Below are 20,659 nucleotides of genomic sequence, written 5' to 3'. Positions count from 1 at the left end.
TTGTAACACTAGCACTACATTTACGTAGCTCAACAACTATACCATTTCTTAAGTGAGACATTAGGTAGTCTCTACAAGCTGACTACAAAACTGAGTGTCTTCTTCCCATCAAACACTCAGGCTATGTAAACACAACTGAGCTGCACCTTGAGTATGATGCTCCTTATGCTTGGCATATTTGCTCTCGAGTACTTCTGTCCTGTGCCACCAGCAAATTCTTTTTTGGGTAATTCAGGTGTAAGTAACATAGCTCCCTGATACAGTGCATATTGTCCAGGCCTTCCATGCGTGGACCTGTACAACTTTTGTACCAACATCTTGAGTTTTGTTGCCAATGTCTCCTCTAGACTTCCAAAGTCTCCAACAGATCTTGAAATTACCCAGAGCTGTCAACACTGAGGATCACACAAGTTAAGTAACTACACTGTTTTTAATCTATTTGATTAAACTGCTGAAAACTTCCTACTTAAGGCTTCTTAAGTAAATACAGGCACTAAAGAGAAAGTAAGTGGAGATGTTAAGTGCCTCATAAGGCTTACTAAGATCAAGCCGATAGTTTTAGCAAGGCTGATGCGACATAAGACTACTAATCTTAGAAACTCCTGGTGATCTTAGAAGCCTAAAAAGTAGGCATTTTTTTCTTCCAAGGTTTTAAATGTCAGACTGTATTGTTTCCTGTCAGTCTTAAGACATGAATACACTTATATAGCCTATGTACACACAAGATTCCATAGACACATCCAGTGACAACAGACTGGAGCACATCCAAGGAACAGGGGCTGGCCAGGCTGTAACATACCGTTCTTACTCTGTTCATTTCCCCTGACATAAACCAGGATTAAAAAAAACATAAGAGTACTTCTTCTGGGAGAATCATGAGACACTTTCCCAAACAAAGTAATATATGTACTACAATGTTTAAAAAAATAGCATTATTAAAAGGCTGCCTCACAAAAGATGTCCAAAAGCAAGCAGTAATGCAGGGGCAACTTATAACAGTAGAAATCCTTACCAAAAAGCAAAGTTTTGCCAGAGCATCCAAGTCATTACTGCAAAGACTGAAATATTTACACCTCTTTCGTCACAAATGAAAAGCCTCACAAACATTAATACCTCCCCAGAAACAATTTACAAACCCAACTTTCAAACAGACAGTGGTGAAATGATTTGTTTCGTGCCAGGGATAAAATAAAGATATTTTAAGTTTCAGGCCATTGCTCTTGCCCATACAGAAAGACATGGCATAAGGAACACAAACGCCAGAGTAGGGGAAGCAGAACACCAAAGAGAGAAGCAAGTGGGGAATCAAGAAAAAAAACTCACGTGAGTGAAGACCAGAGAAGGAAAGCATGGGTTCTAGTAAGGTTCTCCTTTTAATGAAACACAGGACAAGGTGTGGTATTTTTTTAAATTGGTAGAAAACCCCATCTCACAGAGACGTGGTAGCAAGCCTAGTGCTGGCTCTTTATTCTTGCGGCATTCTTTTACTAACACCATTGCCATAAATGTGCAATTTTTTCCGCTTTTAATCACTTTTTGGCTTAACACCACTGGTTCATTTTTGTCTTCTTGAGCCTTTAGTGTAATAGTGGAATGAAGGAACACTCTATTAAGCTTCATGGCATTACATATGGCCTTTATATTTACTCTACCAGCAACATTCATCGGATAATAAAAATCTAAACAACTCTTGTGTCAGAGAGCAGGAGCCAAATAACATCTGATGCAGGTATGAGAACTTTATCTAGATGGAAACATCTGTTTTCTAACACCAACGCAGGTCACTCCTGGGTTTCAGTCCAGTGCTTCTGAAAAGAAAAATGCTACTTGTTCATCAGGGACACTTCCTAAAGCACACAAATTCTCCACGAACAAGTCTCCTACACAAGTAGTGCCACAGCTCTCGCCCGAGGTCCAAGTCAGCCAATCTCTGCACGGCAGACTGAGAATTTCACATTCAAGGTCAGTAAGTTGCTCGCTCCTTCAGCCACTGCGCTCGCACAATTTCAGCTCAGAAACCCGCATTTTGACCCTTTTCCCCACCGAGCTCGCCGTCCGGGAACAACGCAAGGGGGGAAGAGGCGAGCCTGCCTCCCCTGCCGCCTCGCCTGCGGACGCCGAGGCGGGGCAGCCCTGGCGTTTACACCGCCGGCTGGCACCGCGCAACCCCGGCCCACGCACAACCCGCACACGCCGGAGCCCCGCTGCCGTCTGGGGCCGCCCCCCGCCGCGGCCGCACACCCCCCCGCCCCGTCCCCGGGCTGCCCAGGCCGCACGCCGGGGCGGGCCCCGCTGCCCCAGGGCTGGGCGAGGAGACGCGGCCTAGGCCCCGGCCGCCGCTCCCCCGGCCCGGCCCGGCCCTCGCCGCTCCCGCAGCGGCGGTGGGGGGGGCGCGGTACGTGGGGCGGCCCCGCCACTCACCGAAGTCGAGGAACTGCTTGATGGAGAGGGGCGAGGGGGAGAAGCGGGAGTAGTACTCGATCTGCTTGGGGATGGGGCTCTTCAGCAGCGCCCCGCACAGCCGCATGGCGCGGCGCGGCCCGCCCGGCTCCCCGGCAGCGGCACTAGGGCGCTGGGGCGGCGGCGGCGGCGCAGCCACCCGCGCTCATGCCAGGGGAGCGGCCGGCCCGGCCCGGCCCGGCCCGGCCCGTGGGAGGGGAGGGGAGGGGGGCGGTGCGCCCCAACGCGCAGGCGTACGGTCGCGAGGGGCGGGGCGGGCCCCGCGGGTGGGGCGGAGGGGAAGGCGGAGGGGTTGGTTTGTCTCGCGTCACCGCACCGTTCGAACCCCCGCGGCGTCCGTTCAGCGGGGGGCCGGCGCGTGGGAGGGGCCAGTTCACCTGCCCCCCCCCCCCGCCCCCGCCGTGGGCGGCCTGCGGGACCGCGGGTGCGCGCGCCGTGGGCTTCGAGGCGGAGCCCCGCCGGCGCGGCGTGTCGGTGTTCGGCGGGTGGTGCACCTCGTGCGGGGCCGGCGGAAGAAAAGGGGTCACGTTCCTTTTTGGGTGACAAAGCAGGTTTCGAGCGACGGCGAGAGCAGGGCTTAAAGGGGGGAGGTTGCACCGCATCCTGACGCGGGCCCGCCGGTGGGGCCCTCCCGGAGCTCCGCCTCCCTGGGAAGGCGGCCCCCGTCCGGTGCCCACCAAGTTTCGACTCTTGATAATACTTCCCATTTCCTGAAAGGTCCATTTTTACCTGAGAAACCACCTGCATACAATTAAAATTAATTTTGACTGCTAAAATCAAAAGTGAAGCCGAGTATGTGAGAGCGAAAATGGAAGACTGGATGAAATCACTTGGTTTTTTTCCCCACTTTGCTGTGATGTGGCTTAGGTACATTTATGACAAACACATACGATGACAAATAACTGGTCACAAATTCCTTTACTTTTTTCTCCAGTGAATCCAATATATATTTCAGCACATACAAGGTAATCTAATTTTATAACTGACAAAAGAAACAGGTGCTGTTCAGTTACTGAAAGTCTCTCTCCATCCTTCCTATCGTGATTGTCCATAAAGATTTTGAGATTGAGAAATCCTGACCTAATGTACAAAATAACTTCTAATAGCTGGAAAACGTTTTAAAATCACTTCAATTGCAGGTTATAGAAATGACCGCCTTGAAGAGGCTTGTCATGTAATCAAGGCTGACAAAACGAAACATGTCCTCTAGTTCTGAAGCTTTTTTGGCAGACGAGGAAAAGTGTTTTATAACTTCTGTTACATACTCTTCAGGATTTCATTTTGATTTATCTATAGCATAACTCTGAAATGAGCTGCGGAATTATCTGCCAGAAAATAATATTTTTTGTTAAAGACGGAACAATGTTTCCCCAAATTAAGATGAAATTAGCAACTTCAAAGGATCATACATAGTCAAAATTTAAGCCACTTGATTTTATGCACCTTTCACAATTTTAAGTAATCCTAGTGTGATTTCACTTCAGCCTCATAAAATAGCAAGACAACTGTTAATTACTGACTTGTCTTTCTAAACACAAAACCTTATTTTGCAATATAGACAGTGTCACAGCATCGCTTTGTTGGGAATTTTTTAAGCCTATGTTAAACAGCCCGTGTGAAAATTGGAATTGTTTTTGTCTTTGCTGATACGGATTAAAACCACAATGAAGACATGGGCAAAGACACTGGAAAACAGAGGTGTGCTGTCCTCATCAGATGGACTCTCGGTAGCTTCTCTCAACACTGGGGAAACTCATAACAAATTGATTAAATTATCTGAAAGCTGTTCATACACTTAAGACAAATATGAATCCCAGACTTGCCCAACAACTCTGCCTGACCTTGTGCCTAAGACCACAAGACTTGCTTGAGAGAAGATAAAATGCACATAGGCAAATCTAAGGGTTTTTTACCAATGCAAGACAGCAACAAGCAGACATGTGAACCTAGTTCTTAAACAATCTGCCTAAATAAACAGAAGTTGGTGGCATAAACCATGCTAAATAGAAAATACCCCTGGGATCAATACACTTAAAGTATCAGTTGAGTTTTGCTAAGAGCAGGTTTTTTTGATCATTTGGATTTATTGTACCTCATACCTGCCTCCTTTATGTATTTCAGCACACATCTGGTGCAGAAATGCTTCCCACAGCTCATTCTTCAAGTGCCTCCCTGAATTTTCATTTACATAATAAAGAGCCTCTACAGGTGTTCACAGAAGAAAGGACTTGCCTCTTAGGAAAAATTTGTTAACATTGATAACACAGCTAACGCTGCTGAATTTCTTGGGTGCTTAGGATCTCCCTTTTATCAAGGGCGCTATTTTCATATTTTCCAGTTAAACTCAAAGCTGGAATAACTAGAAGTAGGCTAGGCATCAAAGATGCCCCAGTTTTACACTGCCCTTTAGTAGCCAGAACATCTTAGTCCCCATCCAGTTAAAAAATGTTGGGCGTGCAGGCAATATGAAACCTCAGCACCTGTAAGTGAATCAGGGTCTCAGTGTGGACACTTGCCAGAACGGGACAATGAGGATGAGAAGGTGGTAGTGTTCTGGCCCCAAGGGCACCACCGTGCCCCTCTGCCCCTGTCCACCCCACCCTGGGGAGCCCCAGCCTTCGCAGCACCCGGACACATCCAATAAATTTTCGTTGGGTCATCACTGTGACAAAGGAGATGGATAATTTAATCTGAGTAACCAATCTGGCCTTAATTGTTTTTCTTGGTTTTCTGCATTGGTGTAAAATCAATGCTTCTGACTCATAAACCACAGAAACTTTGAGAGGGAAAAGTAGCCATAACAGGTTTTGCTTCAGGGCGATTCCTTAAAACAGGGGATCTGATGTAGAACATATTTACGTAACCAAAAGCTTTTTGATGTTTCCTACCCTCAGAAATTTTAAGTGCTGACTGCTTCCCACTAAATTCAGTGCCCGTATTTAAAAACTGGCCTCCCCTAGTTTTGTGTTCTGGCTATGACATATGGTGTATGGCTCTGGTGTACCCTAATGGCAGTGTGTTTGTGGAAGATCCTTTGCTGCTCTACGTATGGGAGTAGTCTTTATACATTCATTCAATGGAGCCACAGGGATAAATAAGGAACAATTATATGACTAGTAGTCAGAAAATTGTTACTGGAAAATAAAGTTCTCCCTGAGTTTGAGTTTTCTTAGCACTTGGTTAGTTAGAGATTCACTCCTATAAAAATTTGTAGCAAAACTTTGTCTGGACAATATACAAGACACATTTTTGTCAGATTTTCATATCTTGTTCTTTCCAGACCTTTATACTACATTCACTCCTGTTTGCAGGGATCAAAGCTTTTGCATTTAATGTTTCATCCAATTAAGATTTATTCACAGCGAAAATTTCAGATCATTAAAACACCAGAGCCATAATCTCCTTAACAAAGCTTGGTTTTCTTCACTGCAGAATACTCGGGAGGTCTATAAACTAGCTGCAGGGGATTCAGCGTAATGAACTTCTTTGTATGGATGTCAGAGGAGGGGAAAAGGAATGTTAAACTGTAAACCAAGAAAACATGGTTATTAGTGTTTTCTAGACATATTGACATTGTGGAATTCATAGTATTTTTTTTTAACCAAAAAACCCCCTATATTGAAGTTATTGTAACCCCTATATCTTAAAGTTCAGAAGCACTCATTGAGAATGGGTATAATACAATTGAAACACTAACAATAACAGGAACCAATAACAGTTATTTGGGGAAAATTCACACAGAGAATTATAGTCCCAAAGCACATTTTACAAGATGACAGAAAAAAACAGCACAGAACAGGAAAAACTAGTATAGGGTAATGTGATGTTTCATACAAATTCCTTCTGTTCACAGTACTAATTTTTCTCAATAACACCACTGTATTTTCCCTCCTGCCGTTATATGCTTTCAAGGATAGATTCAAGTAGTGGATCATGTAAAGCCACACTGGGAACAGATGGAGTTAGAAGGGGGTAAGGTTTCTTAATGAAGCTTTCCTAAAACTTTAAAAAAGATCTGTTTTTATTTTTAATAATTTATCTCTTCCTAGTATTTATACACTCAGATGGGTAAGTTTGGTGGAACTGTTAGCCATAATGGTCAGAAGATTGATAGTACTCAAAGGCATGAGTTTAAAGTAAGTAAGGTCATTACATTTGGACACACATATGTAGTATTAGATTCCATTACTATCATAGTTTATATTTTCATCCATTCTTGTCTATTACTCAAGAAAACAAAGTTTCTTTACAAAGTTTTTTTGTCAGCAAAACTGGTAGTCACTGCATTTAATGTTCCTCTTCCTAGTCAGCTGACCAGCAAAGTTCAGCAGTTCCTAAAGGAACCACCAGGAACTATCAAAAAATATGTTCAGCAAATCTAAGAGTTAGGAAGTTAAATAAATTATTGACTCTAAAATACCATGGCTTACCAGTATTTATAATTAGCTGGCTCAGATGTGTTAGTGTTTTTTAGAGTAGGCACTCCACAAATCCTTCAATTACATAGCTATCCTCAGTAATTTGCTTTAGAGTAAGTATACTTACTGCCACGGTACTTTGTCCTACCTGTGCCATAAGAGCAACCATTGAACAAGTGAGTTAGAGCTATGACTGGGTGGCACAGAACCATACCACATCAATCCCTTCCCTGAAAGACTATGTCCTGGTGCTCCTCTTACCGTTCAAATGTACAAAGAAACCACAGCCAGGTCCTAACTCGCATTTAAAATGTGCAAAACTGAATCTAACCAGCAGTCAGCACACTTATGCCAAGGATTTACATTTAATCTTCTCTGCCAGAAACAGCTTGCAAGAACACCAGCTGAGGAAGAGTCCTGAGAAATACATAAGAAATACATCTTTGGGTTTTGTGCTAGAACCTTTAAAATGGGATTTTCAACCTACGAGGAGGAGGAGGAGGAGGACAGCACTAGCTTAGCGTATAACAGGAGGGGAGTGCCCCTGAAGGAAATTCCATCTCTTGATTTTTTGTTTTCCCTTCCCTTGCTAGGGAGTATCCTAGGGGAAAATTCAAAACTTTATTTCAGTTTGAGTTGCTATAACCACACCCTGGCATACCTTTATCTTTGGGGAAAATCATCTCGGCACCTTTTTGTTTGCAGAAATTGAAGCCTGCAGGGGCCTTGCAAGAAAAAGCTGAAAAGGAGTTAGATCTTGTTATGTGGAATTTACCATGCATCAGGAGAAGTTCTTGTATCCTCAGATAAATGGAATAAAATCTGCCATTTAGGGGAGAAGATCTGAGTCATCTTGGCTCTGAAGATTCTCAGCTGGAGAGAAATACACTTCCCATTCATTTTGCATAGAACATTTGTTTTTCATGCACTCAGAACTTCAAGAAGAAACTGCCAGTTTTGTCTGAAAATCACCATAATCTCACAGGAAGTTGTTCCCACCTATGCTTGTACTTGACACCCTATCAAGCAGGCTGGAGGGCTGGAGAAGCAAGTTTCCCAAGGCTTTCATGCCCCAGCCTCCACAGCCCTGCTGTATGGACTGTCCTGAAACTGGGACTTTTTTTATTTCACTGCAACCCAGGAAGTGAGACCTAAAGATTCCAGGAAACATCATCATTTTTGTAAAAACATCAAAACATCCTTCTTTGAGAATCCACCCATTTCATGGGATTCTTTAAACAAAATAGTATAAGAAGTTCAGTTCCAGAAACAACTGGGAAGAAGAGCTATCTTGCTTGTCATTGTGCAGCTTTCTGAATGTTAAAAATCTTTCAGAGAATAATTCCTGCTTCTGATCTGCACTTTCCAGATGTATCTGTGTGCCAAGAGACAAGTAAATTAATAAAAAATTCTGAGTCCAAATACACCCTTTGTAATGAATTATCAGCTATTTTCCTCTCACAAAAAAAAAAAAAAAAAAAAAAAAAAGACATTTTAGGGAAGCACAAGTACATTTTCTGATTGCCTTCTCTCCCAAATATTGGCAGTAGAGCATGGGTTGAGAGAAGAGCCTCTGTTCCAAGAGCAGGTCTGCCCTCTAGGATGCAGTGATACGCCACTTTGTTCCTCCACATCGATCAGTTTCCTTTTCACCCCATTATGGTATTTCCTTGTATCTCATGCACCAAATGCTAGAAGTCTTATAATTCAGTATCATATCAAGTGTTTTTCTGAAATCAATAAGCATTACATGCACTAGAATGCTTTTATATAACACACATGCAATTACAGTGGGTTTGGGTAGCAGGTTTGTCTGACCTGACATGTTTTATTAACCTGCGGTTCTTACTGTTCATTGGGCTTTTTCAGTCTATAGATTTACAAGTGAATTGGTGGGTTTTTTAGTCTTAACTTGAGCCCATGAAAGGTTTAAACTAATGATTGCAGTTTCTCCTATTTCTCTGTTAGAAACACTTTTCTGCATTTATCCAATCAATAAGCTTTTATTGTACCCATTTTCATAAATTTATTGAGTTTATTTATAACTGATTTGGAAATGCACAGTAAAGAAACTGAACTGGTTTACATGGCACAAGTTAAATGTCATCTTTAATCTTTTTGTGACATCCTGGACTTCAATTATACTTTTGCACCTTTTGCTGATACTGCTTTTTGCCAGAGTCTGGAGTTCCTCTTCATTGTAGAGTAAACAGCAAGACATATTTTGCTTGATTTTCTGTAATAATATGCAAACTGTAGCTTGTAGACTGCCCTGGATAAGAAAATAGATGCACAGTGGTTATGTTTATGTACAGTGACTTAACAAATTAGCCCTAAGCATAACTTCCAGCAGATGAAGTTCTGCAAGGAATAAAAAAAGAACCACTGAAGGAAAGTTGTGCTACAAATACAAGAAACCTGTGTTGGAGTTACAATAGCACTAGTTTTTTGTTAGAGACAACCTTTTCTGGTAGATACTGTACAGCTGTTCTGGAATCATGATCCTAGTTTCTAGTTCCTCTTAACAGTGGGGATTGTCCTGGGTTTGAGTGAGTGGTGGTGTTTTGTTTGGTAGCAGGGGAGGGGGCTTCCCTGTGAGAACCTTCTCGAAGCTACCCCAGCTCCAAGTCAGCTCCACCTCTGCACCAAGGCCAAGACAATCAGCTGCGCCTCTGCAATAGCATATTTAAGAAGGGACGTGGTGAGGAGGAGTCGGACTTGTGAGGAGGAGTTGTGGCAGCTGTGTGAACACCAAGGCCAGTGGAGGAATGGAGGAAGAAAGGAGGGGGGAGGTGTGCCGGAGCAGAGACCCCTCTGTATCCTGTGGTGAGACGGCAGGGCGGTCTCCCCTGCCACCCATGAAGGTCTATGGTGGAGCAGACACTGATTTATGGCCTGTGAGGTGTTTTGGCTGGATGATCAAGGTGATTGTGCCCGAAGAAGGCCAGTATCTTGTGGGAGAAAGTAGCCCCTGCTGTTGTAGTTCAGCGCTGGAGGATTGCAGCATGCGGGGGTGTCCCACACCAGAGCAGCTCGGGAAGGGCTGCAGCCCATGGGAGGGACTCCAGTTGGAGAAAGTTGGTGACCCACACCGGAGCAGTGTAAGGAAACGCTGCAGCCCATGGGAGGGACTCATGGCAGAGAGAGTTTGTGGAGAACTGTCTCCTGTGAGAGGGGGACCACGATGGAGCAGGAGGAACAAGTTCTGGACACTCCCCTCACCGAAAATGAAGGAAGTGGCAGCGCTGACTGCACCCCCCATACCCTGCCTCTGCCCCGCTGTGGGGAGGAGGTAGAGATATCGGGAGCAGAGCTGATCCTGGGAAGTAGGGAGGCGTGGGGGGAAGGTGTTCTCAAGATGTAGTAATGTTTCTCACTGTCCTACTCTGTTAAGTGTTGTTGTTAGTGTCTGTAATAAATGTCTGGGTTTTTTCTTCCCCTAATGAGTCTGTCTTTTGCCCGTGACCATAATGGGTGATTTGCCTCTCCTGGTCCTATCTCAAATCCCAAGCCTGGCTTATTTGTCCCTCCCCATCGCTGGGAGGGAAGGGAGGAGTGAGTGGCTGTGTGGTGCTCAGTTGCCTTCTGAGCTGAAACCATGACACAAGTCACATCATGGTGCAAGTGCGGTTGCTCAGATCCATGCCTATAGTATGGCTCAAGACCAATGCCAAATAAGAATCACACAACATTTTAATTTTAATTTATATACATAGTCCAAGGGAGAAGTGGATGCATCATGTTCATTTGGCATATCCATGCATCTGATCTTGGTAAATGTAGCAGGCCTCAGTTCAGGCTTGAAGGCCTGATGCCAACAGCTGGTGGGTTTTCCAAGAGTACAAAATACACTGGGTCTCTACACAGAGCCTCCTTGAAGAAGATGACAGCTTGTCGTAGTTTGAACTGAGAGGGCAACTGAGCACCATGCAGCCGCTCACTTTCCCTTTCCTTCTCAGTACTGAGAAGGAGAAAATAAAGCAAAAGGCTCAGGATTTGAGATAAGAACAGGGAGGAATTATGGTCATGGGCAAAAGACAGACTTGTTAGGGGAAGAAAAAAATAACATAAATTTAATACAGACACTAACAACACTACTTAACAGACAGAGTAGGACAATGAGAAGCATTACCACATCTTGAGAACACCTTCCCCCCACCCCCCCCCCATCTTCCTGGGCTCAGCTCTGCTCCCGATATCTCCACCTCCCCCCCCAGTGGCGCAGGGGACAGGGAATGGGAGGTGCAGTCAGTGCTGCCGCTTCTTCTTCCTCAGGGTGGGGGGAACCCTTCACATTCTCCCCTTGCTCCAGTGTGGTCCCCCTCTCACAGGAGACAGTCCTCCACAAACTTTCTCTGACATGAGTCCCTCCCACAGGCCGCAGTGCTTCTCAAGCTGCTCCGGCGTGGGACACCCCCACACGTTGCAGTCCTCACAGCACTGAACTACAACAGCGGGGGCTGCTTCTTCCCACAGGGTCTTGGCTTCCTTTGGGCACAGTGACCTGCTCCAGTGTGGGCTCCTCCACAGGCTGCAGGTCAGCATCTGCTTCACCATGGACCTCCATGGGTGGCGGGAGGGGCAGCCCTGCTGTCTCACCACAGGATACAAGGGGGTCTCTGCTCCAGCGCACCTTTTCTCCCTTTTCCTCCTCTGTTCTTCCACTGACCTTGGTGTTCACATAGATGTCGCAACTCTTCCTCCCAACTCCCCCTCCTCCCAGGTTCCCCTTCTTAAACACATTCTCAAAGAGGCGCAACCACCGTCTCTAATTGGCTCGGCCTTGGTGCAGAGGTGGATCTGACTTGGAGCCAGGGGAGCTCTAGGAAGCTTCTCACAGGGGTCCACAGCTGTAGCCCCCTCCCCTGCTACCAAAAACCATGCCACTCACACAAACCCAGTACACTGGAAAACACTAATCTATCAAGAGAAACAAACAATTGTTTTTTCAACTGTTCTACCTGCTAAACATAGTATGCGGCTTGTTTTGCAAGTTATTCTGATGATCAGTGGGAAAGCGTAGCCCGGAAACTTCATGGGTGAGGAGAAAACTTTTGCTTCAGTGTTTGCTTAAGATGTGTGCTTTGAGATAACAGGAGTAATAAAATGTCATTCTTCAGGTGAAAAATGGATTCTGTGCAGAGATCTGGCTACCTGGAAGTCTTACTTTCTCCATGTTGGACTACCACTCAGGTCTGCATGTTTGTTGTAGGATGGATTAGCTTTAAAAGATTAGATATGGATACGGATGTGGACATGAATAAGAAAGGAATTACTGATAGTCCAAAGTCATTTTTACACTTCATTAAGCAACTGAGCACTAATCATCAGGGTGTCACATTCAAATGATTAACAACATTTCCACATCCATGTAGTTGTAATGCTTTTCTTCTTGGCTGAAGCTGGAAGTGGTGTGTGATAGGCACACCAAAAAGCAGAATGAAGAGCACAGACCATTTTTATTATTAAGGTTGCTGAAAGCTTGCTTTGAAAAACTATTTTCAGTTGTGTTCAGCAGATGTTCACCAACCCTTAACCGCTTGACCAGTACTGTCTTCTGGTACTTAGATGTTACATATGCATAATGAATAAGACACAAATACAAGGTGACTTTTCTAAGTGAGGGGAAAGGGAAAAAAAGGTTTGTCAGGTGCACTCAATGCTGAAGCTACAGTATAAACAGGCCAAGATAGCTACAACCTATAGCTCAAAGGTCTTGTTTGTGCTACAGCTGTTACCCTTGGAGAAGCACAGCTATCGAATCTCACATTTCCAGATAAGATATGGTGTCAAATATGAGCTGGACTTCTCTACAGAAAGCATCCGGGCAGCCTGGGGATGAGGAATCACCTGAGATAAAGCAGTGCTGGAGGGAGTTGCTCTCAGAAACTGTCCTTTACTTGATATTTTCACATCACTCTGAGCGGGGACATAAGGGGACTAGTGTCACTCTTCACTACCCTTTTTTAATGTATCTAAGTGAGAGCTGCAGTCCAGTTCTGTTAACTTGAAAGATAGTCTTTCTGAGCCAGGCACAGTGAAGGGAAGGATAACAATGCTAGGTGTAAGGCTGCATTTTTCAGGTGCTTTGCTTTTGCCTCCTGACTTGCTGGTTATAATGCTATGGTATGTACCAGCTTGTTTGTCACACTTAGACCTATTGTATAATTTATCACCTGTTAAGATCAGACTGATTATTTTATAGCGGTTTGTATTTTTACATGAAAAATGTTTTCATTGCTATTCAGTAACAGCTGAAAAAATAACACTATAATAATATTAAATATTGTTCCTCCCAAATAAATGTCTTACTATACAGGTGAAACTGAGCCTCTTTTCTTCTCACAGACATGTTATAAGTGACACAAACTGATTATGTGACTATATGTGTGTGAAATGTTTTGGATGTGCTGCAGTGATGGTCAGCAGGGTATTAGATTCTGACTGTAGAAACATTAGGCAATGCACACCATTTCTAAGATATTTTCCCGTCCTTTTCATTCAAACTACATCTTCCTTTCAAATCACATCTCATGTATTCATAAGTATCATAGTTACAATTCTGATCTTACAGCTTTGATTTCACTAAGTTATCAGAAAACCTACATGTATTTTTCTTCTACAAAATCATTTAGTATCATCCTTGTAAATAACTTTATTTGTGAAAATAAATTAAATATTTCATCTGTTATGATTATTGCCAGCATTTCCAGTAGGTAGAGGGAGGTGATCGGTCCCTTCTTCTCAGCACTGGTGAGGCCACACCTGAAGTGCTGTGTCCGGCTCTGGACTCCCCAGTACAAGAGAGACATGGACATACTGAAGAGAGTCCAATGAAGAGCCACAAAGATGGTGAAGGAACAGGAGCACCTCTCCTATGAGGAAAGGCTGAGAGAGCTGAGACTGCTCAGCCTGGAGAAGAGAAGGTTCAGGGGGATCTTAATGTACATAAATACCTGAAGGGAGGGTGCAAAGAGGACGGAGCCCAGCTCTTCTCAGTGGTGCCCAGTGACAGGACCAGAGGAGTCAGGCACAAACTGAAACACAGGAGCATCCCTCTGAATCTCAGGAAACACTTTTTCACTGTGAGGGTGACCAAGCCCTGGCACAGGTTGCACAGGGAGGTTGTGGAATTGCCATCCTTGGAAAATTCAAAGATGTCTGGACATAGTCTTGGGCAATCAGCTCTAGGTGGCCCTGCTTGAGCAGGGAGGCTGTACCAGATGACCTCCAGAGGTCCCCTGCAAACTCAACCAGCCTGTAATCCTGTGATTATAGAATAGGAATTATGAAGTTGATTTTCATATTTATTGTTACTCAGCATTGATATTGAGAATATTTTGTAAACATTCCCATATTTATTTTTTGTCTCAGTCCATTCCCTCCACCAAGGAATTTGTTTAAAATTAATGTATTTCTTCAAGTGTATCAATTTTTGACAAATACTTTCTATTAAAATGTTTTGCCAGAAATTCTCCTGGGCATATATATTGATATCACAGAGGCCTCCTTTTACTAAAATATAGACCTTCTACTCAGTCTTTATGATTTGATGTAGGTTCACATAGAGACAAAGGCAAATGTGAAGCACATCTGTATAAGCACATACACTTGTAGGATGTGGGAGAAAAGTGCACTTAAAACATTCAGCACAATATAGCACAGTATTCTGCCTTGCCGCACTGAACAAACCAAAAGGAGATCCTAAGAATAATCTTAATGATATAGAAAACTAGCTTAAGACATCTCTTGGCAAACAATTTCAAGGAAGGTAGGAAGTTGAGACAGCTCTGAGAAAGAATCTGCATCCTGGCCCCAGCCAAAAGTCACTTGGCTGCCTTGCAAATGCTCAGGCTTATGAATCAAAGTGTGCCCAGCAGTTAACAGCTCTAGATAAGCTAGTCCTGAGTTGTCATGTAGCGCTGTCTGTGAATGGCTGGACTTTGCAATGCCACCTAGTTTTGAGCCTTTTGCTCCAACAAGTGAAAAGCACAGCCGGTGGCTGCAGCTGTATCAGGCTCACAACGTGCCACAAGCACCAAAACTGCAGCGGGGGGCTGTCCCACCACCCCTGCTCCCTTTCCTGGGTATGCATCCTTGCCCTGCTGAGGGCACAAACCCAACCCCAGGCTGTGCCAGTTTAGGGAGTCAGTCAGCAGCAGCAGAGGAGTGGTCCTGCTCCTCACCAAAACCGTGAAGAGAAGAGATTACAGATCCTCTCCAGAGCTGTGGAGGAACCAGGGTAACAGTAGAGCTGCTCCTTTCAGAGTGAGATTTGTTCAGCCACGTTATAGTACCTCATCTTTAAGCACTGCCTGACTGTAACTATAGCAGTAGCTTTCTGATTCTGTGATGCAGATGTCAGGTAGGAGTTAATTGAAATCAGCAAACTGTAAAGCAGATTTAGGAATGTGACACCAGTTACTGCTCTCAAAAGAAGGTCAAGGTGACTTGAACTAAAAAATGGCATGTTCTCTCCCACCGGAAACCACCTAAATTGCCTTCTCTTGAGAAGATTGCAGGTGTCTCATGAGAAATCCTTTTGGAAGACAGTATATCCCATTACAAGGCAGCACCAACACTGGTCCTGTACCAATCAAGATATTCACTGAACTGATTAGAAAACTTTTATTGCCCAGTAAGGCAATTGAGACAAGCACACATCCAATTTAATACCAAACAACTTTTGTAATCTAATGACTGTAGATGCTTGTTTTATTGCGTGACTTACATTCCCCCTACGGAGCAAAGCAGCTATTGCATCAAAGAGTCAGTCATTTAGTCAGAAAGGCAAACATTGGCATTGCCAGGAGAAAGAAGAGATTTATAACCTTTAAAGCAGCATAATATAACTGCACCTCCTGCTACCTTTCCAACTGGCAGTGCAGCAGAAGTGGATTTTAGCCACCACTCTCTGGTATTGCAGTGGGAACATCCAGTTGCTATGGAGCTCAGACAAGTGTTACTTCATAAGAAGACTACCGTGATTACCCCAAACAAATAAGAGGACTAAAACTGAAAAATCTCCATGTTATTGCCAAATAAAACATTGTTTCCAAAATCATGTGAATGTATTTGCAGATAAAAGCAGGATGGGTGGGGCAGAGAGCATCATATCAAGTCGCATTTGCAGGACTTGGCTTGAAAGCAGCCCAGAGTGGCCCAGCTCTGGTGCTGGCAGAGCCAGGAGCAGTCATGCCACCAGAGCAGACTTATTGCAAGCTCCATTCTCTACTAAAGAAGGCACTTAAAACCAGCTACAGTGGTTTTGTTTTGCTTTAATCAGTAATCAAAGGCAAATAAAATGCAATGAAGGAAAGCAAACACCCATGCTGTTGCACAAATGCAAGCAGGTGTTTGAAACGCAGGGCAGGTTACTGTGGCTGATTTGAGGGAATGGAGGTGGGGGAGAGGAAGGAGAGGAACTTGGAAGGCAAAAATTTGCTTTCATTGGGGAATTGCATTCACAGTAGAGATTCCTGAGTTTTTACTTCACATGAGCAAAGAATGTCATAGTCTCCGCTGAAGGTGGCTTGGCATGTTACAGTATGGGACTAGGCTGTTTGGGCTTCGTGGCTACAGACATGTGGTTGGCCGCTTGGGCTGGAAACACTCCTGAAATTATCTCCCCAAGTCTTTTTCCTTCAGTAGGCACTAATTCTCCTGTGTCACTGTAATCTAGCTTACTCAGCAACATACTGCTGCAAGCTTGTTTTGTTTGCAAGGAATACATCAGCACCAAAGGCAAACCTCTCTGGCGAGGCTGACAATGCAGTCCTCTATAAAGAAAGATTTGACGAGGAAGGCGGGAGTCCAGGCTGGTCTCCCAGTCAGATTCTTACTTTGCAAGTATTTTTATAAGCGTCAGTCCTGAAAGCTGAAATAGAGATCCAAAAGAAAAGTTAGGAAGGAGGAGAGAAAACAGGTTGGTTCATTGATTATTAGATTTGTAAATTATGGCTATTAGTTAAAATGACAGCACCTGTAGCCCAATGGGGTACAGGCTCAAAGGCTGTTAATGCAATACAAGTAACATGATTTGGGGATATGAAAAGAGAAAAATCACAGTGTGAGATTTAAATCCTAGTTTCTACTTTGAAAGCTGCCTTGTCAAGAGGGAGAAGTCCAATACTCCCCATTCACATGCTAATTCCCTTGTTTCAACAAACTGGTATTCTCCTTCACCTATTCACATTAGCATAAAATGAGGAGCTTGAATCTGCATTTTTCATAGGCTTCAAAAGACAACTGGGTTTCAAAATTTCCAAAATGCAACTACTCAGGGATGGTTCATACATGCTAAATGCCAAAGTATTGTAAATGCAATACTCATTTGCCTCCTGCATCCAGAATGTAATTTCCATTTTTATTTTAATCACTAGTGATCTATTGTTCCAAATTTCTTTAAATAAATGTTCCCCACTGCTGCCCATAGCTTCTGCAGAAACAATTTTGAATATTTTGCAGGCAAAAATAGCAGAAGTGTTGAAATTCATGCCGTTCCTCTCCAGAGTAGATGACTGATGAAATGCGTATTTCTGAGCCTGTAAAAATATGAGCCAGAAATAAATAGCAAATGAGATTATCCTTATATTGATTTCTCTGCAGTACATTCTGATTAACCAGCAAATCAAAGAGGTTTTTTCCAGCTGCCCCACCAAGATCACATTCTTCATTCTCCACATGTGTGGCTTCTGATAAGTAAGTGCCTCTTTCAGTTAGCAGATACCTGGGGGCTTCTCTGCTCTGCTATCCAAAAAAATCTTGGTCTTTTTCCTATATGTCTGAACTTCCAAAAGGTGGATTCTAATATTCTCTTTGTTCTCTACAAAAGACTCCAGCACAAAATTTGTTGTTCAGATCTTTTACAGCCTATTTCTAAACCAGTATGTCTTGCTGAAAATGTTCTAGTGCACTTGGCCCTTCTTAAGGTGTTAAAGCCATCACCAGCACAATATATCTGACCCTGTGGGACAATTTCAATTACTAGAAGATTTTTTTCAGAAACCAAAACCAGTGTGTTTATCTGAAAGGCTTTTGGTGATATAATTAATGGTTAGTTCAAGGACTCTGTTGCTGGTGTTATGAGCTGTGTAGACTGCTCTTCATGGTGGTACCAAAATATCCAAAGATTTAGTAGTCTAGCCTGCCCTAATCTTAATTAAAGAAAACCCCAGGTGTTAATGATCAGTATGACACCAGTCACAACATCAATATGACACTCTGTCACAACAGAGAGCAATATTATGCCTTTACCTTTGTTCTGGTGGGAATGTGCAGCTAACTTTCAAATCCTAGACAGCAGCCTGGATGTTCAGCTCTCTGTGACTCAAGGCTTGCTTTTGTGGTGGCACAGCTGTGATGCCTTGGCTGAGTTTTGCTTAGAAAGTTGTTGTCCAGCTGCAAGAAAGAGCGTAAGCTAAAGCCTCATGAAAGTAAGTACACAGGCAGTAACAGCTGGACAATGCTGGGGAGTCAGGAAAGATGCCACACCCCAAGAAAGAAGGCAGAGACTCAGCAGAGAGCAGCTTGGCTGGACAAGGGATCACAATCTGCTCCAAAGAGCCATGGAAATTAAAACTTCCCGTCCTGACCAACAGCTGCCTGCTCAATAACACTTGTAATACTTAGCTGCATAGCCTGTTAGTTGCACCTATGTACTGTATGTGTTAGATGATACAAATAGTTGTCGTGTGTTTTTAAACTTTGCAGTCTTTTGGCATAGTAGAAGGTGCCCAAGGAAAAACAACCCATTGAGAACAAGTTACATGTGTGAGCGCTAGTCCTGGCTCTCTTCCTCCTCTCCCTCTGCCCCTGATTGATTTTTTTTTTTGCCACACAGTCAGACTTCAAGGCCTGAAGTTACCAGATACCACCAGCTAAAATGGAGATGAATAACATACATCACTAGATAGCATTGCTGTCTAACACAAGGGGTTGCTGTGAAGCGAAGAATTCTTTTCCACTAGTAAGTAGTATCCACAGGCTCTCTCTAGACATAAAGGGAGGATAAACTAGGACATTTAGAATTCTGACAGTGCCTCTTTAACCAGAAGGAAGGAATATGCTTTCACTAGGGGGCACATTGAGCCTGGATTTTATACATCCTATTCCATATCAGAACTATAAAATGAAAAACAACAAGATTGAATACAGCTACCTTGTATCACTGAATCCTCCTAGACAGCAATTTGCAGCATGCCTTTAAAATGCTCCAGCCCCTGGGCACCGCAGACTATGGGGTAGGGCAGTGGGTTATGTTACTTCTCTCTATGAAATAGAATTTTTCCTGTGTCTGGTACAACATCCATCAACACTGCAGAAAAACAAATCCCTGGGACAGTCATGACTGGTACTTCATACAGGGGCAAGCAGAAAGGAAGAGAAAAATATCACACAGTAGGCACGTTCTCAATAATTGGTGACAAATTTATCTAAAAGCTTTAATTTGAAGGAAACAGCATACAACACAGGGACCACTGATGGATAAATTCAAGAACTGCTCCCAAATGAAGTCTGGGGGAAATTTCACATTAAGCATCAGGAACACTATCTCCACTGTTTAGCCGGTAGTGTGGCACCATAGGGGTGTATCTGTACAATGCAGTGGTTTGTTTTGAGGACCTGGTATCTGTGAATGGTTATTCACCTTTTGGCCTAGTCCTAGGCTGGTCTCCTGGGCTGAAAGCCTGCTGGCAGCTGAGGAACTCTAGGTGCACTCCCAGAGAACATCTCCCTCTTGAGCTTCCCCCAAAGGCATCCTGCCCGGGTGCTCACAGATCAGCCCCCTGGGCCGCCCAATGCATCATTAGAAGCAGGAGTAGGAGATTTGCTTCACAGATGCTAATCCAATTAAAAATGTAACTGTAGACACATCCAGTCTGGCAAGCTGTACAAATGCCTCCCCTGGGGAGTTGTCAGAGTCCCCACACCAGTGCCTCCAGTCGGAGGGCAAGGTTCAAGAATTGTATGTGTATATAGCTTTACGTCCCATAAACAATCTTGTGTTGGCAAAGCTGAAAGTCAGAGCAAAAGGTGCAATAGGAGCGACTTCACTGAATTTGTGATTTTTGCAACACAGAGGTGTACTGTGCAGTAAAGGAGAAGCAGCGCCCACCTGGCAGGACTAGTACAGCAGGATCTGAGCAAGAGCAACTGAAACTGCTGCCCATCCCTGGTTTGATTTATGTTTTTCCTCTATACGGGTGGTTAGAAGATAAACTAGTTTTGATTCTTACTGCTTATGCTATTGGTAGCAGTGATAACAACAGTAACTCCTGCTTAATATTTTGGGGAGTGTAAGTAAAAGTATGGAAGGGGTAAAAATATTCTGCAAGTATTGCTCTTTCAAAACAGTATCCAGGATGGGCTGCACCATGCATTATTTCCCCTCTAAATAAATCACAGATCCCCTTAACCTTGCAGCTATGTGACCGCTGCTGGAGGACGAGCCAGGTTCATATCATTTTTTGGAGACATTCCTCCAAACAGCCGAAACAAGCCATCCTCCAAAATTAAAGACAGCAAGACTAATTTAATTAAAACTGACAGCAAAGAAATTGAGCGTTGTGTGCTAATAATAATAAATTGTAAACTTACCAACGAAGGCAGGAAACTGCAATAAAAATGCAATATACACAGAACGAGACTGTGCATCAAAGGAACCCTTGTCTCCCGTGGGAAAAGATCTCGGCTGCACCCCAGCACCTATAGAGCAAGGTAAGAGAGCGTTGTGAGTTGTTTAAGTGTGCCATCTAGTGACTGACATATGCTTGACTGAA

At 43.8% G+C, this 20,659-nt stretch overlaps 1 protein-coding gene across 1 annotated transcript in view; it reads right to left on the bottom strand.

Moving 5' to 3' along the window:
- Positions 1-2,663, bottom strand: part of PDK3 (pyruvate dehydrogenase kinase 3) — a 56,408-nt gene extending 53,745 nt beyond the window's left edge. Inside the window, exon 1 of the mRNA XM_033010072.2 lies at positions 2,422-2,663. Coding sequence (XP_032865963.2) covers positions 2,422-2,527 — 106 coding nt within the window. The 5' untranslated portion in view covers positions 2,528-2,663. The remainder of the gene's footprint in view (positions 1-2,421) is intronic.
- Positions 2,664-20,659: the final 17,996 nt, after the last annotated feature.

Source organism: Tyto alba, unplaced genomic scaffold (genome assembly GCF_018691265.1).
Source record: "Tyto alba isolate M040663 unplaced genomic scaffold, T.alba_DEE_v4.0 Super-Scaffold_14, whole genome shotgun sequence".
Classification (NCBI taxonomy): Eukaryota; Metazoa; Chordata; class Aves; order Strigiformes; family Tytonidae; genus Tyto; species Tyto alba.
The sequence above is the reverse complement of the archived record's forward strand: the minus strand, read 5'-3'. Positions and strand labels throughout refer to the sequence as shown.